The sequence below is a fragment of the Fulmarus glacialis genome, unplaced genomic scaffold, assembly GCF_000690835.1.
Source record: "Fulmarus glacialis isolate BGI_N327 unplaced genomic scaffold, ASM69083v1 scaffold3881, whole genome shotgun sequence".
Taxonomy (NCBI): Eukaryota; Metazoa; Chordata; class Aves; order Procellariiformes; family Procellariidae; genus Fulmarus; species Fulmarus glacialis.
Window position 1 is genome coordinate 6698 of NW_009193247.1, and position 27941 is coordinate 34638.

A 27941-nucleotide genomic window follows, 5' to 3' on the forward strand; every position below is an offset into this window, starting at 1 on the left:
ATTTGTGATAAAGAATGGCATTACTATGTTGTCAATGTTGAGTTTCCCGTTGTTACGTTATACATGGATGGAACAACATATGAACCTTACCTTGTGACCAATGATTGGCCTATCCACCCTTCACACATAGCTATGCAGCTGACAGTTGGTGCTTGTTGGCAAGGTAATATGATAGCAAATAGTAGACAGTAGAATTATGAATTCAGACCAAAAAGAATCTTACTTGTGTCGCTGATTGCATAGTAGATAAATTACTAAAAGGTTGATGGTATAAAATCAGAAGTAAATCCAGAGTTAATAATGAATCAAGTCCAGGGATAAAACGGACAGGACATGAACAGGCTTTGCATTTCCATCATCTAAAGAAGTGTTGAATACAGTTTGTGTATTCGATGTGAAAGATTGTAATCTTTATCTTTTGTCTTCATTTCTTTTAATTGTTTCCCTTGTTCTCCAACTTTAAGCAAACTATCTAAATATTACTCTGAAGAACTCCAGCTATCTCCTTTCAGTCTCTGCCTCAAATTTCTTTCATAACTCATGGCCCGATCCTGCGCTCTTCACGTTGGATGTATATCACCAGTAATTCCACTGATTTAATCAATTCACCCTGTTATAGACCAGATGTAAAAGAGAGAGTAAAATAAAACCAAAAGTCACAACCCCAGAGCCATACTTGTACGGGCCTTTGCTTAAATATTAGTTTTTCCTGTTTTCTACCCTTTATAATCCTGCTCTTCTCATTTTTTTTTCTGGTCCTTATGCCACTGTTTCTTTTTCTGTTCTCTGCTTACACCTGAAGCAGTCCTCTTTTTCTGCTCATCTGCTCTTGTAAAGTTGTCTCCATTACCCTTCCATGTTGATTTTCTATTTATGCACTGTGTCTTGTTTTCACTTAAGACAAAGTATGAAGTATAATTAGGAAAAAATGCTTTAATACAGATTACGTTTCTTCCCCACTCTTTAATTATTACCTTGTTTGCCAGTTTGATCTCTGTTCATTTACAATCTGTTATCTGCAAAATTTGGACATCTTATGCATGGCAGAGCTGTTCAGTGTAAATAGTATTAGAAGCAAATCCAGCTGTTAGATTATGAACACCTTGGGGTAAAGAGCCAATCTTTACTTTGACGACAACATGCAGAATAAAGCCACACTAATCCTAAAAACAAGATTTGATAAGTTTTGAATACTGATCACTGAGATAGGTGTTATGATAGCTAGCTAATCAGCATGACACTAATCCCATATATTTGTAAAAGTATAGACTGATTCTTGTCTAACTGGTATTTGCATGTGTAGGCTTCTATCTCTATAGGATGAACTTTAGGTGTATTGGAATTTTTCATTGATGTTAAATATATAACAGAATACATTTAATTTTACTCTAAGGTGTTAATATTCTAAGGGATTTTTCTTTTTAGCTAAAAATACGTAGTGAAATACCTATCAAACTCTTCAGAAACCAGAACTTCTGTTTAGCCAGTAGTTTACTGGGATGAATAGTTGGCAGAATGATTTGATTTACATGAATTTTCTTTTAGCTTGATCTGCGTTTTTTTCTTATGTAGTTTTGGTGCAGTATTTTTAAATCAAAGTTCCAGAGTTAACAAATGCAGATGTAATTCGTGAATGGAGTAAATTCAGTTCTTTCCAGACATGAGAAAATGCCATAGGGACTGTGAGTAATCACTGAGTATTGCCTTCTGAAAAATCAGCATTTCTCAGTAGCCGTGCTAAAGAAATTTTATTTTAATCCCTTACTTCATGTATATTTCTAGGTTCTTCTGCATAGGTCTACAGAAATATTTTGGGGCATTATTTGTGTTACTTCCTGCCTCTTAACTTCTTTCATTCATATGTTGTGTTTAATAGCAATCTTCAGGGTTTTTTCTTCCTAAAAGCCTCAGCATTGGTTGGAATCCACTCCCCTCAGCCCTCACCTGAATCTCATGTTAATCATCATGCAGGTGCCAAGTTTTGAGAACTGAGGAGTAGTAACTCTATCTGTGGAACATGCACTGTAGAAGCAAAAGCTATGCCAGTTTTGCCGCAGTGCTCCATCTGTGGGTTTCATCTACCTCCAAGGCAGCTGAATACAATAAGGACAATCTTGGTTCCTTTGCATCTTTGTCTCTTTATCTCAGATTGGTAAGAGAAAGAATTAAGGTAAAACTTCTCATGTAGGCTCACAATAAATTTAGACCACACACTATATTTAGTATTTAAGCTGTTAAACAAACAGAAAGTTGCAATTGTTTTCAGACATTTTTAGCTTTGCCTTGAATAATTTGATGGCTTAATGAATAACCATTCAGAATAAGATTCTTCTTTTTTTGGTGAAACACCTGATTTAAACTACTGAAATTTTACCTATTGGTGCTGTCAATATTTACTGCAAGATTATGTTATTGCTATTTTAATAGTGTGAGAATTGGAGCTCGTCAAAAGTATAAACAAATTTTCCATCTCATGAAAATGTCAAGATTTAGCTAAGATAGTGTGCTAAAGATTCTGATAAACTATCATGTGTCAGGCAAAAAGGTGAACTTTTAATGCTTATATGAAACAAGATTTTCATTTTGTTAATAAGATTCAGCACTCTATTTCAGTCTGTCGAGTTGTAATTATTCAACATATAAACCCAATCTATTCTGTTCCAAATGTTAATTTTCAAAATCCATATATTTCAAGAAAAAGTGGATCTATCAAACAAATAATTTGACTATAAATAGTTTCAGTGAAACTGTTAACTGGGTCTACTTAGGGTAATACATTTTGGCCTGTAAGAATAGTCTAAACCTTTACATTTTCAAAGCATTAGAAAACTGCTTTACAACCATCTACTCTTTATTTTGGTGTCATAAGCCATTCAGGGGAGTCCTCATTAAGACGCTATGAGGAGTTTCTAGCTCTGATTTGCTCAGACTATTTCCTTCCCTTTTCATCAAAGCGCTGGCAGAATAGGAACACAAGCTCTAACCTCTTCCTTCAGAAAGGACAAGACCTTTTTTTCTGTCTTTGCTAAACCGTTTTATAGTTCTGAGTCCACAGTATCCATTTATCAAAGTCAAATTATTTAAAAAAGATTTCAACACAGACAACTAAATGAACCAGAAGAAATAACATTCCGTTTTCTTACCACACCAATTCTGATTTGCTCACAACAAAAAGTAAGTCATCATGACTGTGGGGCAGCTTAAGAACTGGTGAGGAGCAGGAAGAGCATATTTAGAGGGCAAAGCGAAAAATCAAGAACAAAAAGAATTGTAATTTACTCTGTTAGCACTAATAGGAAAATCTGCTACTGCTGCGAAGGATTTACCCTTTCATATATGACAATTTTCAGTTCTGGTCTGGAAATGGGGAATTGTTCTGCTACTTCTCTAGGAAACTGAGAATCCTCCACGTTATGAGACAAGTGACTCTTTCAGCCCTTGTCTTTTCATCACTTACACTGGTACTCATCCTGAGGTTACGTAGCAAGTATCATGCTTGCATCTACTTCTTGTCTTTCTCAGAGTTATGTCATGCAGGCGTCTCGGGCACAGAAAGAGAATTATTTTCTTTGAGATTAATATTTCCTATTATTAACATTTCAATTCCAGAGTAACTTTTCTGACTTTTATAGCCTTTTTTATAGCATCCATTATGAAAAGTTAGATTAGTGAAATATAAGAGCAGTTTAAGTTCAATGCTGTTCCCCTGAATCTAACATGAAAACAAACAAAATGTGCAATCTTTCAGGCTTACATGATAAATTTAAACTTTAGCCTATGGTGTGCTCAGTGTCCCATTTGCATCAAACCATTTGCCGCCTTTTTTTTTTTTTTTTTTTTTTGACATCAGCATTCCAGTTGTAATGGGCAAGTCTCTCCTACATCTTTACCTTTGCCTTGGCAGAGTAAAAAGCATGCCTGATTTGTTTGTTCCTGATTTTATGCAATATTTCTTTAAATAATATGAGTTGAGTGCTAGGACTCTCCTAAAAGGAGGAAAAATTAGCCTTTTCCTGAAGAGCAGAGTCTTGTCTAGGGGGCAAGAGTATTGGAGGCAGAAGTTAGGGTCCCAGTGTGTGGATGGCAGCCTGGAGACAAGCAGAGAGTGAAGATGGCTGAAAGAGCAGAGAACCAGGCTTTAAAGGTGATGGAAGAGAACCTTCCTAGAGTCTGTCAGGCACTGGGTAAAGTTTACTGCAACCCAGGAAGTCACTAAATTACCTAAAACCAATCCTGGGGATAGTTTCCAGCTTTAATGACACATTGGCCATGAGGAAAGTTGTATAAAAAAAATCTTTTTTACGTTTTGTTCTGGCATAATCAATATGAATGTTCTCTACTTAAAATTAGGTATTCTGGATGTTACTCTAGTATAATTTTCCTTTTTTAATTTAGAAACCTTGGTTCTTTCTTCAGGGAGCTCATTAAAGGGAAGATCTAGGCAGAGCTACCTCACTGATTTAGGGTACTGTCACAATCGTTAGCATAGAGTTAATTGTTTCTTATTTTGTGTAGTTCATGTTTAATGCTGCTATACTTTAGGGGGAGTAGTTTATTTGAGGGTGGGAGTTAAAGCATTACCTTTAGGCTAAACTGTTTGTGATGATTCAATTACATGTGACCCAAGAGCAGTGACAGCTGGAGACAGAAATTCCTGAACCTGTTGCAGCCTATCTCCAACAGAGTGCCGGTCTTCTGGCATGGCAAATCCTAACTTACTTCTTAGCTGTGATTTCAGTGACACTAGGCCTGGGAAAAGGTAATACTGACTACAGAGCTAAGCAAACCAGACTCTTAGGGACCTAACTGAGGGTGGAAATGAACAGTTTGGAGTGCTAGTACAGCTGTTCCTGAAATTAGGCCTTTATGTACCCTGGTAAAGTTTGACAGCTTTCTCTGCAGATACTTAGGGTTAAGGATATAACTTAATTTTAACTTCTTTAAAAAGCCTTTTTTGTTCACATCATGGTCTCACAGATGATTGTCAAGGGTGTGATTTTGATGTAGGTGGTTATTTAGGTCCAAAGTGCTGTTCTGTCTCTAATGGTGAAAGAAATTTTGAGGCAAAATTACTCTCTCTCAAGGGTATCTAAAGGACAAAATTGACTTGCTTGTATGTGTGCTTCCCAGAACAAAAAAGAACATGTGGGAAGTGTGACCCTGGCACTGTCTCTGAACCCCTACCTCCCTGAATGAATGTTAGAAGCAGACATGGTCCATCGGGGTAGGAGAGAGCTCCTCAAGGCTCAACTTCAGCTCTCATTTCTACTCTCTTTTTCTCTAGCAATAAAAATACTCTAGCTTTGCCCTTCCAGCTCAAGATTCTCGAGAGCTTACCAAACAATGAAGAGGTAGCACGGTTCTGTAGCAAGGAAGTAGAATTACCCTTACTCTGTGAGGATAAAGTGCAGTATAAAGAGGGTAAGTGATTTTTCCTCAGGTCACTTAAAAAAATCTGCATCACAGCAAGAATAGAATCAGACTTCCTGATCAACCACAAAATTGTTCTTATTCTCCCTTTCAGCTTTTGCAATCCTGTTTCATTCTCCTAAGCAATACAAACAAATTAAGGTTAGCTCATCCTGAAGCTGACTTTCCGGGAGCTTAGCATAGCCAGTTCTCCTCTGAGTTCATTATTTTTGATTCAGTTTATCTGAGGACATAGCAAATGGACCCTTCTACAGAGTGAGAAATTTCTTCCATTAAACCAAGGTTCATAGGTTCCCACTCTGATCCCTTTATTGCTAAATGTTCTGTGGCAAAGGCAGCCAGAAGGAGGGAGCAAGTTACATGATTTGGTAGTCTAATCATCTTTTGTACCACAGGCTGCAAACAGACTTCCTCCAGGTTTCTCTGAAAAGATAAAGTCTTGAATTCATACTCTATTGTTACTTTATGTATCATTCCCAAAGTCCTGTCAGGGAAGTAGTGACACAAGTTAATGACTTGTCACAAGGTTATATTGTAGCTTACCATGACTGTAAGTCATTATTTCTAATAAGGCCACCCTTTCTAGAGTGCTGCAGCTTCACAGTGTAATGATGCTGGCCACATTGCGCAGGGGAAGGTCTTTAGGAGAAGCCTGTCAATAGGCAAACTTTGTTATCATGAATATAGCAGAAGGCTATTGTAGTTCCTGTTTTCTAAGCAATTTCTGTTTTCTATTCTATTTTTCTTTTGTATTCTCCTGCCATTTTCCTCTTTTCTTAACATAGGCTGGAGACCAATTTTTTCATAGAGTCCTTCTGTGGAATAACCTTATTAACCTTATATGTCAGCACTCTGCTGATGTATCAATCACAATGTTGCAGTCAGAGAACTGACTTACTATTCAAGGCAAGAAGAATGGTAAGATTTAAAAGTTGGAGGGGGATCAGATCAATGAGAGACAAATACACTGTGGGCAGTGTAGCAGCAGCAGCCTGTATCACTCAACCTTGGACTTCCCCCAGAAATTAAGATATTCAACAGATAAAGATTACCCCCTACTGTGCATTCTAACACCAGTGGATCATGCCTTGGGGGCTGACATAGCTTGCACCAACCTGAGGCCTCAGTGGAGTGATATAAGCAAACAAATTAATGCAAGACCACGTAGGTAGATTTCAACATAATGTGATGCTGAATATCTGTATACTGGTGCTTCCATTAGTACAGCAGTGTTCTCTCTGTATTACCCTTCTCATCAAAAACAAGATGGAGCGGATTTCAATGCACTTCACAGATCTTTGCTGGAATTTTAGCTGCAGCAGAAATACAAACACATGTGGAAGGTTAGTTTAGGAGGGTGTTTGCTTGGAGAACTGAATTTGCGTTCAAATCTGTCGCTAATTCAGCATAGATATATGTCCCTTATTTAATTGAATTTCTGCACTGGGGACTATGCACCAGCACAAGAATGTTATCTGGAGAATAAGAATATAGTTTTTTGGGCAACATTAATGTCACTTGGAGTGTGGTCTACTCTAAGATATATAAGATTGTAACATTTTTCTGTGATTGTCATAATTTCCCACAGTTCCCCTAGAAATAACAAAAAGGTATTGGCTTAATTGTGAGAGATTATAGAGTGTTTTTCTTATCTTTAGAAAAATTATCTTAATTAGTGTAAGTTATACCACACTTTTGATCTATAGATCTATTGCACAGAGATAGATTAGCATATGCATACTTAAAAGCAGGTAGCCCTTAGTGTTCTCTGTACTTGTCTTATTTCAGGTAATGCTTTAAAGCCTAAAGCTGTCTGTGTGAGGTCATCAGGTTATGATATTTACCAAGAATGGGGCAGACTTAAATAGTGCCATGTTTAATGAGTAATTTTCTGAGTAACTTTTGTCTGAGTGATATAAAAAAAAAAAAACACTAAAACTTTTTTGTGCTGAGAAGCTCTGGGAGTATAAAAACTCGAGTTGCTAAATGGGACCACTCCTTAAATCTATGTTAGGTTTCATCCCGTTTAACAGCCAATCTACTTGTCAGGGAATTAAACCCAGCTCCCTAAACTGCCATAATAAAAAGGTGGGATAAATTTTAGGGCTTGGACCTGAGGACTTCAGAGCTAGAATGTCTTGCAGCTGCTTCCAGATTCACTTCAATCTTTATGTTGGGACCCTAAATAATCGATCATTCCTTAATTATCTGGCTCAGTATAACCAGAGTCTATAATGTCTTTTAAAAGAATCACATCTTGGTTGAAAATTCTCTTGATTCATCATTTCCAGTGAAAACCTCATTGTTCTTAGACTGCCCTGATAATTACTTGCTAGTTATTAGGGTAGGGCAAAAGGCCTAAAAGAAGATTTGTAAGCTCAATAAAGTCACTTGTTTTGACAAAAAGGCATGATTTTTCTTTGGAGATTGGCAAGTGAATGCAAACAGCTCTTTACATCTCTCAAGTCAAAACAATACAATTGTAAAATTCAATGGTAATCAAATTCTGTCACACTTTCTATCAACCCAATGTGAAATAAGATAAAAAAAAAACAACCACCAAACAAAAAACCAAAATGGTGTCATGGAAATAGTCTCTGCTTCATTAGTGAATGTGCCTTAACCCCATGAAGTCTGAACCCTGAGAATCTTCAGTTTCCCCTCTTCTCCCCAATGTTCTATCTAACAGAACCTCCTCATGGCTGGGATCAGAAGGTGTTTGCTAGATGATAGTCCTTAACCCCTCTATATTGTTATTCATCTGAGAGATTCTAGCTGTTTATGACAATGTGATGTGTATACTAGAAGCATTTTTTTTTCCTCTGTGTGTATAAGGGAGTCATCCTGACTGATCTGCCCACAAGTAGGACATCTGCAACATACCAATCTAAAATTAAGTAGGTTAATTCTACATTGTATCCATTGTGTTTGAAATTTCAGGCACCAACTGTAACTGTGCTTGTGACTATTTAGGAATATGCCAAACACAGTGATATTGTAAAGTCTTGCTTTCATTGGCAGCTTGATCACTCCCCACTGAGGGCTGCTGGGTGGGTGCAGCATACTGCCTTTTCTGGTGTGTGCGTCCTCCTCTGACTTGTGCTTCCTGCGCCAGCGTGCTGTGGTGCTGGGTTTGGTGTGAGCACGGGCACCGGCTGTGACGAGCACAGGAGGGAAGTAACACTCAGCAGCCGTCAGAGGGTTTAAAAGTTCTTGTGGGGAGGGAACACCCTGACACTAGTGTAGGAGGTGCCCCTGCCTAACCCTACCCCTAGGCTGCAACTAATGTCATGCGACAGCAGACCCTGATAATTCTAGTTATCTAGATAATTCCAGTAGCAGCATGCACTTTATTTTTGCAGCTTATTCTGAGCCCTGTGCCTATTTTATGTCTTAGCTGTCTCTTTCTCAGAACCATAAGCGAAGTGTCTCCTATAATGGTTTTATCTAGTAGGAAGCCCAGCAGTCCAGGGCAGGACCCTTCTTTTTCTGTGTGTTTTGGTGTCAGTGTGTGTGCTGCACTTGTTCACCTCCATCAGCATTCATGCTTAGTAGAAAAGGAAAGTAACTCAGAAAGACTTCATCAAGGTGACCCTGGGTAAAGTTCTGGTGGGAGGGACTCCTCTGCCCCCAGTGCTTGAGCTGCCCTACTTGCTCCGCATTGATAGAGTTCCAGGCAGAAGAGATCAGAACCAGCATAGAAGAAGAGAAGAAGAAGAATCCCGGTCTAGAAAATAGTTATTATTTTAGCAAGTGAAAAATGTGATGCATACTACTTTGACAATGACTAAGCAGTGAACAGCATTATAGTGAATAATTATGTATGTCAACAGTTCCTCTGCATGCCTCCCACAGTCTGTTGACACCATCTTCCCATTACGAGGATTGAATTAATGCCAAAAAGCCAACATCCATCCTCCTGTATCTGCCAGACTTTGGGAGTGGATGTGCGTGCTGGGTCAGGTGGAAAAAGCAATGCGCAATTTTATCATGAAGGTCTGAATAACGCTGTGGCCTGCATTGCCTCACAACTGTGATGGTGACCGCAACATTTACATTTAAGGAAGGGGAAAAAAAAAACCCAGTAGCTTCGAAAATTTGTTATGCAAGGGTCTGTAATGAGAATAAGTGTTGTTGTTCTATAGTATTTTTTCGGTCTTTTTTGTTACAGACATCAACCTAATTCCTGACTGACAGTAGGGAAGGTTCCATTTTCCTTTGTTGGTCGCATCATTTCAGCTAAGTCTTAACTACTTAACTATCCCCCAAGAATTAGCACTCAACAACATATTAATCTGTAGTAATCAATAAACATAGAGCTGAGTAAAACACAACGTGTAACACAGTTGAGGAGTAGGTTTTCTTATTCTCTTAGGTCTTGATGCTATAACATCATCGTGGAGCTGAGCTGTATCTGAGCTGTATCTCACTTGTAAGAAAGGGCAAAAACACCCTGGCAGCAAAAATTCCCATGAAACTTGCTGAGGCAGCCTAAGTTAACTGGATGGCCTGACCTCTAGATAGAAACTGGCAGATGCTGTGTTACAGAACACTTTACTTTTTACTGCACCGTGACATTTGGAAGTAGAAGAAATTTTAGGACACTTGGATTACCTCAAGATCATAATCACTGGAGCTCTACTTTGTTCTCTGAATTGTTGCTCTAGAGGCTTGTGTAATCTATGTAGATCGTCTTCATTGTCTCAAAAATATTGTTGCTTAGGCTCAGTTTGGTGTCAGAACCAAAAGTTCAAACTGTCTTAAAGCAGTAAGATCTGTTGGGAGTAGCTTATGTCTTTTCCTAGTTGTTTCTTAGCATGTGGTAATTTCAGAGATGAGTAAAATTCAGACAATGGAACTGAGCATTCCTCCTGCCCAATGAAGTCAGTGGCTCTGTGAGCTGCCGATCAACTGTGTGTGGAGCTCCACAGGCATGAAAAGTATCATGCTCAGGATCAAAGGATCTTTGTTTGAAAAGATCAGTATTGAGAAGAATTTGGATAATATTCTGTAAAAATGTTACTATCAGCATTAGCTACAATTACGCACTGTGTTTTAACATGCTGCAGAATTACCATTTTCATGCTGGATTAAATATATTTATACTCATCTGATCTTGGGAGCTAAGAATTTTAGAGTGACTAGGACTTGGAGATTGGCCATCCTGGGCTAAATTTGCACCCAGTGAGAAGCTGAGGTCAAATACTTGAAGAATATTAAATTGCAGAAGCAGAAGGAAAGACAGCATTCAAACATACCATTATTGTAGAACCAAGCATGAATAAAACATTGATACAGACAGGACTAAAACAGCCAATTGCTGAGGATTTTCAATTTATTCTGACAATTTTTTCTTTTTACATTTTTTGAGATTGAAAAAACTATATTCCCAGTAATCCCTGTTATCAAAGCTAGAATACAGGATTGTAGCAGATTGGCTTTAGGCCATTCCTTCAATTTTAGTGAGAGTTTTGGTTTTTGCTTCCCGATTTTATTACATTGGATTTTGTCGATTTGCAATCTAATAATTATTGGCAGCTGAAACACATCAGCAAGCTAACATACCCCACTGAGCTGTGAAGATTCTGAAATGCTGAGGTAGAAGAATATCAAAATGTCAACATACTGCAATTACAAGGAGCTGTGATAAGAGTCAAATATAATGACTTCTGTTCACCTTCGAGGGTAAAATTGGCAGATATATAATTTTGTCTTTAACTCTGATAAAAGGTGCTTATGGAAGGCTTATTTAGCAGTCTATTTTTTTCTGATAAAGTGTGAGATAGTATTCTCTCTTTAAGTGCTCATGTTTTTTCATGTGGAAAAAGCTAGTGTTCACACTGCCCTGGATTAACAGGCATGTCCTATGTGAAACACATATAATGTTGAGAAGAATGCTAGGTTATGGTTAGTCCTTCACATAATAGCAGGAGTTCCAGGAAAAGCAAAAGGGATGATCATAGTCTACAGTGTTAGGTAGAAAGAAAAGGCCTTGTTTAGCTTGGCAAAGGAAAAAGGAAGACATCATAGCCATATTTTGACAGCTCACATTCTCTGTTAGGAATAAACTTCCAACTCTAAGAATCAGTCGTCATTGGAGTGGATCGCTTGGGGAGCCTCTGTCTTCAGAATAGTTTAGAACAGTTCAGGCAATTCTCAAGAATGGTTTAAGTACAGCTGTTCTTGTCTTGGGACTAGGGGCAGACTGTATTGTCCCTCAGTGTCCCTTCAGACTCTAGTATCAGTTGTTCTAGCGCAATTATCCCAGCCTGAATCACCCTGTTGTAACCATGGGCATAGTTTTGCAGCTTTTCTCTACTGACACAATATGAGACTAGCTAGTCCCAGCTATTTTTCACTCATATTTTCTTGAAATACTTGCTTGTTTTACGTAGCAGTTGATAGCCTCTCCAGAACAAAGATTACATCACCTCCTTTACAGTCCAAAATCGATCTATGCGTCTGCATAAAACCCAACCTCAGTCCTGTGAACAGGGTGAGTATGTGAGCCTGTTCTTCAAATACTCACTCTTTTTGTAGTGCCTGTATTTGCAGAGCATTTTAAAAGCTTATTCCTGGAAACACTCATATTCTCTTCCATGCTTTTATGCTAGTAGTTGGGCAGATGACTTACAGGACAGATGACTTCAAACAAGTATCATTGTAAATGACCTAGCAATGTAATTGTAAGTGCTTTGTCAATGACACCAGAGAAGAACTAGTCCAAAGTGAAAGAACAACCAATTAAAAAAAAAAAAAAAAAAATTTCCAACCTGACATTCCTATTCATGGATGTAAGCACCAGTCATGTTGCTCTGTAGCTTTACTTCAACTGGTTTATCCTGTTTGTTTCCATCAGGCATAGCCACAGCACTGAATTCTTTGTTCCAGCTCTTGTCTAGTCCTTTATACATTTTAATGAGCTAGTTTCACATTTAAGTACACTAGCTTATCTGAGACTGCTTCTTATTTTACATCTTTTCAGAACTATTAAAATCTACTGGCAGAGTTACTGTAGGTTTCTAAATTTCAAAGCTCCAGGATTAGTGTTGGTGTTTTAGCCTTGGAACTTGCTGTCTTCAGAATTGTGTTAGCGATGTGAGAATTTGAAGCTTCAAAGCACAATGTGGTTCCCTTCTTCTTCTGTAAGTTATCTGGTTTTCTCTCTGTCTCTTTTTTAGGGAGAGGTTTGCATTTTTTTTTTTAATTTGGCTTACCGTTTTCTGTCCAGATACATTGCTGCTGTGTTGGTGGCAACATGTACTTTTCAAGACAATGTAAACAGATAAATATAACAACATTTTTGCTGAAAAGCCAATGTCCCCATAATGCACTATCTGTTTACCAAATAATTGTCTTGGTAAGTATCAGAAAGGCTGAAATAACAGTACAAACTCATCCTGTGCTTTAACTGTTGCATACATGAAAGTTTCTATGAAACCTCAAAAAAATTCTGCCCAGAGGAAGTTTTCTGTGTGATGGAGAAATGAATGAAGAGTGGAGAAGAGTAATCTCTTCTTGAGGATCTCTCTTTGGGGTAAAAAGAGAGGCAGTTTGTGCTGCAATGTTAACAAAAAAGAATAAAACCTGTCTACTTCTATGAAGAAACAGCCTGCTTAGACACCTTCTTTTCTCTGAGCACACCAGTGTGTATTTTCTTCACTATATAAAATAACTTGAGTCTTCTTCATAGTGCTCATACTGCACAGACTGGAAGTGATGTTTTTCAGGCTTTTAGGTAGCAACATCTGCCTAAAGAAAATTTGCCACTTCATCCCTATCCTAACCCCAATCCACACTCAAATCTTCAAGTTAAAGTTCAAGCTTGAGCTAGCTTACCGAGCTGAAATAGATTGTTTGACACTAAAGCTACAAACACTGTAGAGATTAATTATCTACCAATTATAGCAGCTTATCAACTGCTAATCTAATTAATCTGCATGGCTTCACAGTTGCATGGCTCTTTTAGTCCTCTCAGGCTCAAGGTAGGCAGTAATTCACATGCACCGATATAGCTAACACTTGCAGGAAAGACAAGCTCTAAAAGTTCTCCTAGAGGAGGATGAGTAAATCACTATATATCCCAAGAGTAATTTAGATGCTATGATCACTGGTGCAGGCAGTATGTAATCACGTTTTATTGACAACTCTGAAAGATCAGTCTTCCTTTGAAGCTGCCTAGAGTGAAAGTGAATAGAGCGTAGCTAGAGGGCCTAATGCGACATACGGTGATGAGACCTGATCTGGCACCAAATGGGCTGCTTTGGGTAAGGGAAGCACTATAAGCTTTTTAGCATAGTGCTGTGCATTGGCCTGAATTGACTGCTGTGAATTTACACCATAGCCTTAGCGACAACCATTTGTAGAGAGTGTGGCAGTTTGCTTACACAGAGCCGTGACTCGTAGCACACCTAAGAACTTCAGGTAGTATGTTTTTTGGAGGAGAAAGGCAAAGGCTGTGTAAATGATCTTGTAATAGAAAACTTGCAAATACAGTTTCTGTATAAAAAAATGTTGGACCTTAAACATTTTTTTTTAATTCATGTTTGATCACTTCAGTAATCTCATAAATGCATTTTTAAAAATGCTGTGCTCCTTGGACAGAGGTTTGGGAAGCCATGTTTCACCTCAGAGTAATCACACCTTTATAAACCCCTGAATACAGTACTGGAAAAACACTGACAAGAATCTTAAAGACAGGCTGCTATTAGGTACCACCCAACAACCCACAAAGCAATTCCACTTACCACAATAAATGGGATCTCAAATATACTTGGCTAAAATGGATAGAAAATCTTTAAATGTGTTAAAACATGAAGTGAATTATTAGATGTATGGTTTGTGTATTGGTATCAATAATGATTTTATATTCTCTTTCTTGCAGGAGGTGAAGTCACCAAGCCCAGATTTGCCCAGTATTTCCATGGCAGCCTTGCCAGTCTTACTATCCGGCCAGGCAAAATTGAGAGTCAGAAAGTGATTTCCTGTTTGCAGGCCTGCAAGGAAGGTCTGGATATTAATTCTCTTGAGAGTCTTGGCCAAGGAATAAAGGTGAGGGATGAACTGACATCATCTTTGATAAAAATTTAGAGCTGATTTATGAAGTGGAGAGCCCAAGGTAGAGTACACACAGTACAAATGTACTCCCAGAAGCAATGTAATTTCCCATAGAGTCATGCAAAGAAAAAGCGGAACAGCAGAAGAGCTGTGACACTGCAAAGAAAAATGTTTCCATTATTGCAAAGCCAGATGCTCAGAAAGTAAGGCACTACTGATATTTCAGAGTCCATAAGAATTGCCAGGTTGTGTTCTCATGCTTATTTTGGTAGTTTTACAGAAATAGACATGATTCCGAAGAATTATTGAATTTTGATCTGAAGTAGCTTTAAAGCAATGGAAAACTTAAGTGGAATATCTTTCATCTAGAGGCAACTCCGAAAGAAGTCCCAGTGCAATAGTATTGAAAAATTCAAAGCGTGTTCCAAAAGGAAAACGTTATGGGACATGAAAATTGGACAGTAAAAAAAACTAAAGTCAAGAAATTAGAATTTTACATTTGCATATAAATCATTATCCATCTTCATTATGTATATGACTATCTTTACTGATATCGTAACACTTTTTCCAAGATTGGAGAACAACAGACAGAGGGAAGTCCTGTTTCAATTGACATAGTGGCCAGATTGCTTTGTATTCGTTAAGACAAATCCTGTTCTTTTGGATACATATGTAGGATCTTGACTATAACTTCTATGATGCTTACATGAGAGGCATTGTCAGTTTCCCTGTACTGGTACCATTCTTAGATGACAGCTGTTCCTCTGCCTAATGTGTAAACACACTGTTAAGCTATTTCTTAGCACACAAATCACAATACCGTCTTCCAAAGGAGCTGAGCTTCAAATTCAAACTGGGAAGATACTCTGGCTGCAGACTATGCATCCTGTGAACCTGCACAGGTGTTTTTTTAGTGTGTTGTTTGTCAGTGGGGAGGAGGATGGTGCTGTAACACTTGATCTAGAGCATGCAGTGGAGGTGCCATGTACTACATTTTGTTAGCTAAACCTTTTCATTGTACAAGCTAGGAGACTGACCCGAAATACACTCAAATGTCTGTCTAGGTGATAAGTTGCAGTAGCGTGGTATAACCGATATGTTTTCTGAGAACAAGGGTAAAAATGAAAATGGAAAGTGCAAAGGTAAGGAGGAATTTTGCTAGCTCTAGCTTTTACATATGAGCAAAACACCCCAAAGAATTCTTTTTTCTTCATCCTTCCAAGGACATCATTAAGAATTTCACATTGTCACTTCTCCCAGCAAAATGACACACTTATGAGTAAAAGCTATTTTTAAAAGACAATGCATATAAAGAGCAGTCAGGGTTTTCTGGAACGCAAGTGTATATGCCTACCAGTAAGTTCTTTGCTGGGATTTTACGTGAATTAAAGCAATGTCCAATTGGTCCATGGTGCTTAAAAGCATAGTAATTCCTCCCCTATTGTCACACTCTGAAACTTGACAATATTTGAGTAGTCTTGGTTCATGGGCTTGGAAAAATCCCTGTTATACCACCCACTGCTGCTCCAGCATGGGTGATTGGCTTCCTTACTGTACTAGCAGAACAGTGGGGAAATGAAGATGAGGGATTGTTTTCTGCCTTTTCTTTCTTTCACCAAACTTCAAAACATTTTCGTTTGCCGAAATACAGATGAGGCGTAGTGGTTTTTTTTAAAGTTACTGTTTTCATTTTTACTTCCTCAGCAAGCTCAACAGTCAGTGCAACAGCAGGAGGCAAAAATGAAAGGAGCAGTCAGAGATAGATTGTGGTAGGGTTTCTTATTGGGGCTGACAGAAGCTCAGATGAAAGCGAAACAGTTGGCACCTGACCTTGAACAGAAGATGAATAAAGAGAAAGGGTTTCTGGTGTCAAAAATAAACATACCTGATCTCAGACAAGCATGTATGACGGTTGCACAGATGATAAGTTCTGTGTGGCTATTTACATGGTGCTTAGCAGATTCAATGTTGGCAAACTGATGTTGGAAGGTGTTTCTGCTGGGCAGAAACTTCTCACGAAGCTTCACCCTTTAGCCACCTAAGAAAGAGCAGTGCAGCTGTAATACAGTTTCTGACACAGTAGTGTTGGACTTCTTTTGTCTGTAGCCTGATTTTCAGATATCTGTGACAGCTCTCAGAAACACTGTCTAAACTGTTGCTATTTTTAGCCTTTTTTAATGAGAAAGACAAAAATGGCTCAGACTAGGGCTTTCTCCTGTCCCTTTGGCAGCATTCCAGCTGTTCTGGCAGCTGAGCTATTAAGTTAACTAGCTAGCTAGAGTCTCCTTTTGCTAATTTTGTTCTCTACTATTGCTAGCTTACAGAAAGGGAAAAAGAAGTGTATGCAGGCTGTGACTCACGTTAGTCCTCCTCTTTGTTAAAAAAATACCCTTCAGTGTGTTATGACCTTCCTGCACAAGCTTTAAAACTAGTCCTCCGTGTTCTGTTCAAGAGAGAACCCTCTGCTTCATTCTGTTCTTCACAGTCTATTTGCTCTTTTGCTTTTTAACCTTTCTCATTGTAGGGAAGTGTGGATGACCATTGTCTGTATATAATAGAACATGTTCAATATCCGGCTTTGGGAAGGGACTGCATGTGAGAGAACGGTGCATTGCTTTGGGTTTTGTGCTGACAACAGTAGGGTACAAAATCAAGGGGGTTAATTTGGTTTTCTCTGCAATGCAGATGGTTTGCTGAACCAATTAACAGACAAAAAAATGGAATCAGAATGAATTATGATGAAGATGATAAAATCAATCATTTGCTATGTGAATATAGTAGCAAAGTTTCTTGGTCAGCAAGACTGTTTTGTGTTCAATGCAATGGACTAGAGAAGGATCAGGGCTACAAGAATAGCCATTGACTTTGCAAGGTTTGTTGGCTCAAATGAGCATCTGGCTTTGTGCAAGTAGCAGCTCCATCTTAAATCATGACACCCTTAATGATCATGAGACAGAGAAAGGAGAATCCCCTTTATTGTGTCTGACGTTAATGAAGATGTGGGAGGCAAATGTTATAATTGTTTTGTTCATTCATGTTGAATTATATCTCAGCAAGATAGCCCAGGGTAAAACCAAACAGAAAGTAGGAAAAATATGGTTCTGCATGCTACTCTGGTTTAAGCCAATATTTTTATATGGGGGGATGTGTTTAACCTAAAAAAATTACTCAGTAATAATAACGATAACAGTAAGTTAAGGTTTTGAACTCTACAGCTGCAGAAATAGTATCAGTGAAGTTGATGAGGCTGGGCAAAGTACAGCAAATTGGGATTAGTTTCCTATAAAATTAATTGTAACAGTAATTATTCAGATCTGAAATAGATGACTGATACGAGTACATGTTTTAGGGAACAACATGTGGATTGAGCCAACAATAGCTACTAAGAATTTTTTTTTTTTTCGTAAATCATTAGATTTTAAACTTACATCATCTGTGCAACATTCCTTAAAAATGTCTTATTTTGTACTCTGTATGTGGTACCTTAAATACTAATTATATGCGTTTTCCCTAGTATCACTTCAACCCTTCCCAGTCAGTCCTTGTCATAGAAGGAGATGACATTGAGAATATAAATCAAGCTCTCCGAAAGGTCTCATACATCAACTCTAGACAGTTTCCTACTGCAGGCGTACGACGTCTCAAACTCTCATCTAAAGTCCAGTAAGTTATACTTCAGCTGACCTGATTAGATTATGACTATTTTTAATGAATTGCTTTTTTTCTTTGGACATGTAAAAAGAAGAATTTTGGCTAAATTACATCACTAAATCATACTTTTATGTTATTGCGCATAAAGGATGAATTTAATTTACTTTTATGCTCATTTTCGTTGGGGTTTTCTTTTGACATTGTCCTTTTTAGAAACTTTTCTTGTTAATGTAATTTACTTGCATTCTGTTTATAGTTTGGAGCATACATTGCATTCTTATTTTACTGTTCATTTTAAAAAGTTATCGTTTCTTCTGAGCTAGCTAGAGCCATAACTTTTTAAAGCAGACCTATATTACATCTGAAAGACGACATATCTGCAAGAACAGTATTTGTAGCTATGCTTGAAATAGTCTTTGTCTGTATCCTTATATGGCTGTCATCACTGAAGTACTGGTGTCGGGTGTTAAACAGAAATCTGTCCTTCCATTTTCATGCAACGATAGTGACAGAACCTGCACAATAATGTTTACAGTTCTACATAATCAAAGAGCCATCTGCCACTCCTGAGCTCCCCTGGGGTATGTCTCTGTTACAGCAAGTTGTACAGTGCAGTGAAAGCAGATCTTTAGAGTGAAAATAAACATCAGTTCTACGAACTCTCATCTACTGCGCGTTCAGTTCTTACTAAGTACGAGGTTTAGTTAGTGCTGTGGGCTGACCACACTAAGTGTTTGGAGGGCATCTTCTGATGCAGTTTCACTGGAAGCAGTCCAGTTTGCACAGTCCAAGGCTGGCCCAAGCCTTGTGCCAAGATCAAGTAAGGTAGGCTTTGTCAGAAGATTCACTTCCAAAGCATAGTGCTGATTCAGATGAAAATGCTAATATAGGCCCCTTTTGTCCCTGGTAAATACTGGGGGGTGCCAGGATGAGTTCATGATGGGTCCAATTTAAATGGATAATAAGGTCCTTTTATTCACACATGTCAATATAACCATATTATATTCATTAGATATCACTTTGAGAATTTAATGTTAGGTTTACTAAAGTTAGTTGTTATCATCTAATTAACTTTAATTTTTTTTAACCATTCACTACTTTGTTATATGTCAGTTACACATCAAAATATTATTCTCATAGTGACCTTAATAAAGACTGAGCTTGTCATGAATGTGTTCGCTAAGCTGTCCCTACATAATTTCAATAGTTGTGAATGTGGGAGGGGATGAGAGGAACAGAGCTGTTACTGTCACTGCTGGCCTATGCGCATGGTGGTACAGATGCATGTCCTTATGTGTGGCAGTGTCAAAGTATGGAATAGACTGATCTGAGACAATATGAAAGGATGAGAGCCATCAGGTGGGTTTTGGGCAGTGCAAGTGCCACACACCTCTGATGCGCAATGTGTTACATGCAGTTAATGAATAATATATTTTTCAGATGTTTTGGTGAAGATGTCTGCATTAGTATCCCAGATATAGATGCGTATGTAATGGTGTTTCAGGCCAATGAGCCCAAGATTACAATAAGTGGGATGGACCACTTTGCTAGACCAGCTGCACAATTTGAAAGTGAGAGAGGTGTTATTTTGTTACCTGACATCAGGATTGTCAGCACAGTCACTAAAATGGAGCATCCAGTGGACTTAAAAGAACGTGACAGAGGTTTGTGGATTTCTTTTAAATATTATTACTTACTCTGTAACACGACCCCTCACATTTTTTTAAAGGATAGTGCAAACAAGTAACACAAAGGAAGTCACTTCACCCAGATTAATTTAGGCAATGTTAGGCATACACTGAACACATTCAATTAAACACATTGAAAAATGTGTTAAATAGTGATAGATCAGTATGTGCTTCAAAAAAACCAGCTTTTCCATTTAGTGTCTTGCCTACTTCAGAATAATTCCTTTCCACTCTTCTTTACATATGCTATTGAATAACATATTTTAATTAGAATTTCTCTATTTGTAACAGAATTTTGTTAATTGTGCTGATAAAGTGGAAAGCAGTAATTGACTAATAGTTGGAGTTCTAGTCTATTCTTATGTTTCCAGCTCTGCTACTGACTTGTGGGTGATACTTGAGAAAGTAATCTCGTGCCTCAGTTTCCCACCTATATAATGTAAATATAATAATTTGCAAAGATTTTTTTTCAATGATGACAGTTTATTCTAATGCTGAGCAATGTGTGTATTATTATTCGACACTAGGTGAATATTCGAAAATATAAATACGGTTTAAAGTAATTGTCTGTAAAGTAATCTTCCTTATGGATGTTTGTGTGCAAGGTAAATGAAAAGCCTAGTAATCTGAGGAATCATTCTAAACAATATTTGTTGGACTAGAATAAGCAGCAACTAGATGTACATCTCTTGAAAAGATAAAATTGCAAACTGCAAGTGTAGGGGTATGGATTCCCTGAAGCCATGCTCTGTAATAATGCTGCTCATCACTTGCCTGAAAACTGCATCTGTCCTCTGAAGGCTGGAAAGTGTATCATATCATAATATCAACTGCATACAATTACAGTATGTAAAGAAAAGAATTCTTGCATAGAAAAGAGTGATCATTATCCATCACCTAAGACACAATGCATGTGTGACGCTCCATGTCCCTAAACATTATAAAATCTTCAAAACTGTTCAGTGAATTAGAAACTACTGCCCTCCAGTTTAGTTCATAAATTTCATCTATCCCAATTTTCCCAATACAATTATTGACATAATTACTGTTGTAGCACCTTGTAACCTAAAAAGCCTGAGTCTCACCTTGAAAAGGAACATAGCAGCATTTCTTAAACTACTATTTAATTCCTTGGAAGTCAAGCACCTCCTACTGTGTCATCTCTTCTTTATTTCCACTTAGAGTGGTTAAAATGGATAGATAATAATTGGCTTTGGGAATAATTGTGTTTTGCAAAAGATTATTGAATCCTAAGTCTCAATTCCTGCATTATAAGCTTGACTCATTATTTCTTTCAGCCCAGATATTATCTGACAAAGGCAGAGACAGCCATAAATCTTGACCTATCGCTACCTATAGCTATTTTTCCACTTACTGGGAATTTACATAACCTGATCATCATGACTGTAGCAGAGATGCACATGGCAAGGCTGAGAAGGCTGATTTAATCACCGTGTATTCCCCAGTCACAGGACCAGTAAGGTCTGTTTCTCATCAAAAGCAGATCAGGCAGTTGCCACAGGCAGCTTATGGCCTTATTTACCTGCAGAGGGCCCCCGGAATGCCAATATGTTGCTGCTTGTCCTGCCTCAGTAGAGAAATCAATGGGATGCCGCCAATAGCCAAAATTGCTGCCCCTACCTCTCCTGTTTGCCCACTGACAGACAGAGCAGCACAGCTGACCAGTTCAGGCTTTTCCCTCACTCTGCAGCCCAGCTCTTGCCTGTCTCTCATAGCTTCCCATGAAATAGTCCAACGCATCAGCCTTAGCAATATTCAGATTTGCATGTCCTGCAAATTTGAGTTGGGTCTGCATTTCTGGATAAGTTAGTTAGAGCTGTACCTAGAGTTCAGATACACAAATTCACTATACCAGGAGTTGGGAATCTACGGCATAAGACTTTTCTGTCTGTGCCTTCCTTCCCCATACACCCTCTAAAATGAAATTTGCAAAATGGGCACTAAGTTCCAAGATTGCAGTCTCTGTGTCTGTGGTCCCCTCAGGGAGCTGGTTAAGCAGTCTTGCCAGACACGCTGTGCTAAGTTGACCAGAGAATTTAAATATTAAATCGATATGCTACTCTCTTTTCCAGCAACAGAGTATTTTTTTTCTAATCGTACGTACTGAAGGATAGTCAGTTTACAACTCAATTTCTCCAAGTCACACAACAGAGGATCTTGCCATTTATGATAATATTGTGTTCTTGGATACATGGCCATGGTCTTTGTAATGCAAAGTCTTTATGAGCCATAGAGTGACTGAGAGAATCACCCAGGCATAGATATATTTGACATGTATTTTTCCAGTTTGGTTTTCCTTAAGAAAAGAATGAATGTGTGATACCAACCTGGTATCGATACAGTATGGAAAACCAGAATTGTTTATATGAATTTATTTCCAGGATCAAATTTCAGTTTTCTACTTCCAGTACTCTTCTTGAATGCCTTTTATTACAGAGCAATATATTTTCTATCTGTCTCACTAGGTATTTGTAGGCCTTCATCGTCTTAGCACCTGAACAGGCAAGACACTTCTCTTTTGATTTGCTTCAAGTATGCTGTATGTAATATCAGCAAAAACAATTCAGCATCTTTGCAAAAATTGAAAGCCCTGATGCAAAGCACATAAAATGACTGAGCTGTTCCGTGATGATTTATCTTAGTTTCTTCCTTCCTTTTTTTATATGCCATGTGTTCACAGCCAATAAGCCAGTGGTATTAGAGGAAATGCTCCACAACTTGGATTTCTGTGATATTTTGGTCATTGGCGCAGAACTAGATCCTGAACAAGAGTGTTTAGAACTAGATCATGTGGAGCTTCAAGGAAAACATCTAGATGCCACAAATTCCACAGCAGGATATTCAATCTATGGTACGTTCATGGACTTTGCTTTCCCTTATTTCTTCCCACCAACAATTACATTATTGGAATGAAAGGACTAATTTGAAAGAAATTAGACAGAAATCTGTGATGTACTAGCCGTAAAATATTCCAGGGAAGAGTGTGTCTCAAAAAGCATGGTCACTTCTTGATCTCTGGGTGCGCTATGTTTATCCTTTGGAATACAGCACAGCTTTGTCTTGATCTCAGCATACCTCCTGCTACTCCCCAAATACGGAAAATAACAACACTGCTTTCTTTAAATGTGGGGGGGGGTTGTGGAACATGGGAATGACGGAATTTCTCAGTGCTCCTGCACAGTGCTGGTAACTCATTGGCCATTTTTTCCAAAAACTAAATAGTTTATTCTAAATCTGTGCTGTTGTATTTGTTCCTCTCTGTTATGGACCTACATTCATTTCCAAAAACTATTCTCACGTGATTTAGTATCAGCCAGAGTCTCTATCAGGGAATATCTGATGTGCTGCCATTTTCAGATCATTCTGCCGAATTTTGTATGTTCTGTGAACATTTGATTTCTCCTGTACTGCACAGAGCATTTGTTACATGGCATCTCCTTGAGATTATTACTGCTCTACCACCATTTCAGGTGTGGACAGCATGCACAACTATGAACAGGTTCTTCGGCAGATTCGATATCGTAACTGGTACACTTCTGCCACCTTTGACAGAAAGTTCAGAGTCAAGTGCTCCGAGCTAAATGGACATTACACTAGCAATGAATTTAACTTGGAGGTAAGCAATCATTTAGTCAAGTTTTCTTTTCCAGCGCTGAGGCTGAGCACTAGCCTTATCTTCAGCAACATTGAGTTTTCTTTAAAATGTGTAAAATGATTGACACGTTCTCATGACTATATTCAAATAGAGGAAAAATTCTAAGTTCCATTCAAATAGGAAGTTGAGGTCTCCTATGGGCATTCCTCAGTGTGGGTCTCTCTATTCTCCACTAACACACATAATTACTCCTGTTCAAACAGAATGGAGGCTAAGGTCATCATCATAGTTTTTCCATGATGTAAAATCTCCTATAGGTCTTTTTGAAGATTTATACACCTGCTCGAAAGTAAATCATTGCAGCATCATTATTTTCCCTAGATTAGTTATTTTTTAACTTAACCTGACATACTTTTCTTTCCTGCAGCATTCACCTTTTCAGTTTTTCCAAGTACTACCTCCTTACAATACATTTTATAATTTGTTCTTCTTGAGATGGAGATCATTCCTGGTAATTTACATGATTTCATATTTCTTTGAGGAGGAAAGTCAGTATACAGGTAACAAACGCATAGGATGGACTTCATCTGTCATATTCTCTTGGATCCACTACCCAGACATGGTCAGTTACCACAGGAATATTTAGATATCTCTCTTGAGCTTAGATGTGCTGGTACTGAGTCCAGTGCAGCACAGTGGCTCAGGGACTGAGAATTACTGCTGATGCACCTCATTCTCAAGAACCAACTCATCCAGCCTAGAAACCCAGGTACCAAGTAACTACAGGAAAGGACAGGACCTTCTTAGCAATAGGCTCAAAACTTAATAATTGGTCCTGAAAGTTTTCACATGTTTACGTTGTATTGAAAATTCTTTTCACCTTAGCATTCTGCAGCCCTTACGATGTCTTCAGGATTTTTGCTTGTAACATAACTATCAGTAGGACAGAGAACTGATATGGTATCTTCAAAGAAAGTCACTCTGAAAGTAGACATGCAGGAAAAACTGAAACCTCTTTTAATTCCCTCTTACTGTTTCGGTTTTAAACTCAACGAGTTTGATGCATTCTCTGTCAGTGTTCAGAGTGACAAATCTCCCACTAACTTTCAGGGAACACCTAAAAGCTGATTAGTATAGAGGGAAAAAAAGTCACTACTTACCCAGACAGGTAAATCAAAAAAATCCTTTTCTGTGCCACTTCATAGTCTACAGCTAGAAATGTTAGAATGCATTTTTATTGCTAGAAATGAGAAATATATTAACCTGTGTACTTTTCACTGGCATAAAAAAAATGATCGTGGCCTTTAAGATCTATATAATAATGTTCCTATCTGCTGATGAACTTCATAGTTCAATGTAATGTATGGAGCCAGCAGGCTTGGAATATAGAGCACTTTTTAGTATCTGATCTCTTATTTTTCCCTTGTGCCAGGTTAATATTCTGCACAGCTCCAACTCCAACTTCATGGACCATGTAAATCATATGATAGTACAACCACAATTTCTCCAATCTGTCCACCACCCAGAGGGAAGCATAAGTGCTGTTCACAATTCAGGTATGTGACGACTTTACAGAGACTGCCCATAACGATTCTGGTATGTTGGTATTTCCCTTGTGATTCAGCCTGGCCAGCAAATAAAGCCCTGAAGTCCATAGTTACAGCTTGTGAAACCTCACAGAGATCATTGCACAGGTATGAATGAAGGTAACATTGAATTCTCTTCTTTCTTTCCGAGGAGGTACTTTGTAATTAAAAACTGGCATCCTTTTTTAAAGTTTTCATTAAAGATTATGTACTCTGACTCATATAGTTAAGAAAATGTCTTGTTTCTAGTATTGAATGGTATGAAGGATAATATTTATGCTCATATTGTCTTTGTACATCTGTATTTCTTATGGCATATTAGTTTCTGCCCACCCCTTTCTAAGCAAAAGGAAGAAATGTTTGTATTATTTTTTAAATATATAATTGCTGCAGTGCTTCTATTAGCTGCTGTCCAAGCCTCAGTCTGGAGCTCTCTGAAGAGAAGACAGGTCCACCTAGCCATGTGCAGGGGGCATTAGTATATATTAAATACAGAATTTAAATTGAAATTGCTGCTGTGCTTCTATTAATTAGCTGCTGTCCAAGCCTCAGTCTGGAGCTCTCTGAAGAGAAGACAGGTCCACCTAGCCATGTGCAGGGGGCATTAGTATATATTAAATACAGAATTTAAATTGAATTTTTAGACTATATGAGTTAAAATATATACCCAACTCTGAAGTCTTTTCAATGAAGTTAAACTCAGGGCAAAGATATCTGTTGAAATGCTGAATTCTGAAATCCTTTTAGCTGAATGATACATATGTAAAGAAGTAAAGCTGATGTGAAGCGTAGGTAATTATAAGTAGTTATATACAGTTATGCTTAGAAAATTACTGTGTTTTTCTGTACACTTGTACAGACATTTTACTAAAACGAAACTGAATTTTTACAAAATGAACTATTGCAAGCTAGTTCTTTCTTCTTTGCTTTAATATTGTTCTGATTTCAGTGTTCCATTCTTACAGGCAGGGCAAGGCGATAAAATGGGGTACAGAACTACAATAGCTCCTGGAACTTGCAGTACCTAGGTAGCACTTCTCCACTAACCTAATTAGGGAGCTGATAATATAAGAGCAGTTCAGAGACATTTCTTCCTGTGACTAGGTGGAGACAGAGGCTTCTCAGAGTGCAACAGAACAGTGAGGAAAAATGTCTTGAATCCTCAAGAGTCTTCCAGGAAGGTTGTAACAGGCAAATAGAATGGCAATGTGTTATTTTGTTTCTTGGAGATTGAGATTTAAATCACAGTACAAGTGTTTGAAACCTTTGAAAATATAAGCTTTGAGATATACTTTTTCTCACAAGTGAGGTTAATGCCTCCGCTGTAATCAGAAAGGGGATAGATAACATGCAGGTAAGATAACTGAACCATATTGCAAAAAAACTTGTTCTGAAACTAATTGATTCTGCACTGATTGACTACTTGTCTTCTGTAATAAAGTGGCTTAAAGAACAAATGGTAGGCATACTCACTTTTTAGTTATGATTTATAATACTCATGATAAGATATCTGTAAACAGCATTCGTGTATGCTCTGCCTTAGTAGGTGGGCACTTGTCAACACTTTCTGTAGTCCCAGGCACATGGCAGATGGCTGTGCTGAGTCTCAATGCAAAGGAAGAGGTGCTGAGGGGAAAAAATAGACAATGTATTTAGTGTTTTGTAGGCAATTTGTTCCACAAATATGAGCCCATGCCCTTTTCCACCTTTTGTTCCAGTTGTTCCAAGTGTGGCTACTATCGTTATCATAATCTGTGTGAGCGTACTCATTTTCATCATAACCTTGGGGGTCTATCGAATTCGGACAGCTCATCAGCACAGCTCTGCAGACAATGAAGGAAGTAAAGAGAATGAAATGGATTGGGATGATTCTGCTCTGACTATTACCGTCAACCCCATGGAGGTACATAACTGAGGCATAGTATTATATCGTGATACTACCAGGAATTACTGTCTGGGCTGGCAGCTTACCTAGCAGTGAGTTTTAAGGCTCTTTCAGCATACACTTGTTTAAGCTTGACAGAACAGTTGTATGTACGTACACTCAGGACCCCATGTCAGTTTTCAGCTCCAACATCATGATAATATGTAACTGAGCACTTAATATTTGTTGTCATATATAATTACTAAATAGGATGGTGAAGAATTCCTGGGTACAACACCACTTCCTCTCCATCCATATTTGCACCCTAGGTACGCAAGGTGATATAGTTACTTTGTTTTTAACTTCTTAGCGTAAGCACTAATACACTAAAAGGAGGGGAAATGATCGGCAGTTTAAAGAAACTGACATTGAAGGGTTAAATTCTGGCAGCTTGACTAACAAAGATATTGCTTATTGACATTCCATTCTTGTAACAGTAGTTTTGAATATTTGCTACTGAATTGTATCATATTTGATGCCTAATAGTCACATAATGATGGAAAGCAGATTTTCCCAGCATGTTAGCATTTCTAAATGTGGAGTAAATGCTCACGTTCTCACTGGCTACCAAGAAGGCACTTTTCTTCTACTGTCTCTCTTTCATTTCTTTAAATGTACTGTAGAAATATGAAAAGCCTCACCAGACAGAAGAGGGGAGTGAGGAAGAAGACATAGAAGATGAAGAGGAAGACACAACCAGCGCTGAATCAGATGAAAGTGAAGAGGAGGAGGAGGAAGAGGAAGAGGAGGAAGTGATTGTCCAAAAGGGAGACAAACAGAATGCAACCAGGCAAGAGCAGTTGGAGTGGGATGATTCAGCACTCCCGTACTAACAGCCCTGCAGCCCCATTGCTCTTTTGTAACAACCAATACAATGTTTTTTTTCAGAGTCTATGAATTCATTGACAGGATTTGAACTTCTGCTTGCTTTTAACTGTTTTGCCTAAAATTATCTTGTTTTAGTAATTGATAATGATAGAACTGACTCT

General features: G+C 38.1%; 1 protein-coding gene across 1 annotated transcript; it reads left to right on the top strand.

Annotated features, from left to right (window-relative positions):
• On the top strand, positions 1-27785 carry LOC104083757 (calsyntenin-2-like; the record flags this gene model as incomplete). The annotated part of the gene is made up of 9 exons (XM_009587366.1): positions 1-163; positions 14315-14481; positions 18002-18150; positions 19579-19802; positions 22528-22698; positions 23318-23463; positions 24875-24998; positions 26747-26931; positions 27576-27785. Coding segments are annotated over 9 exons (1539 nt in total), but the record flags the coding sequence as incomplete, so codon positions are not given.
• Between the last annotated feature and the right edge of the window lie 156 nt (positions 27786-27941).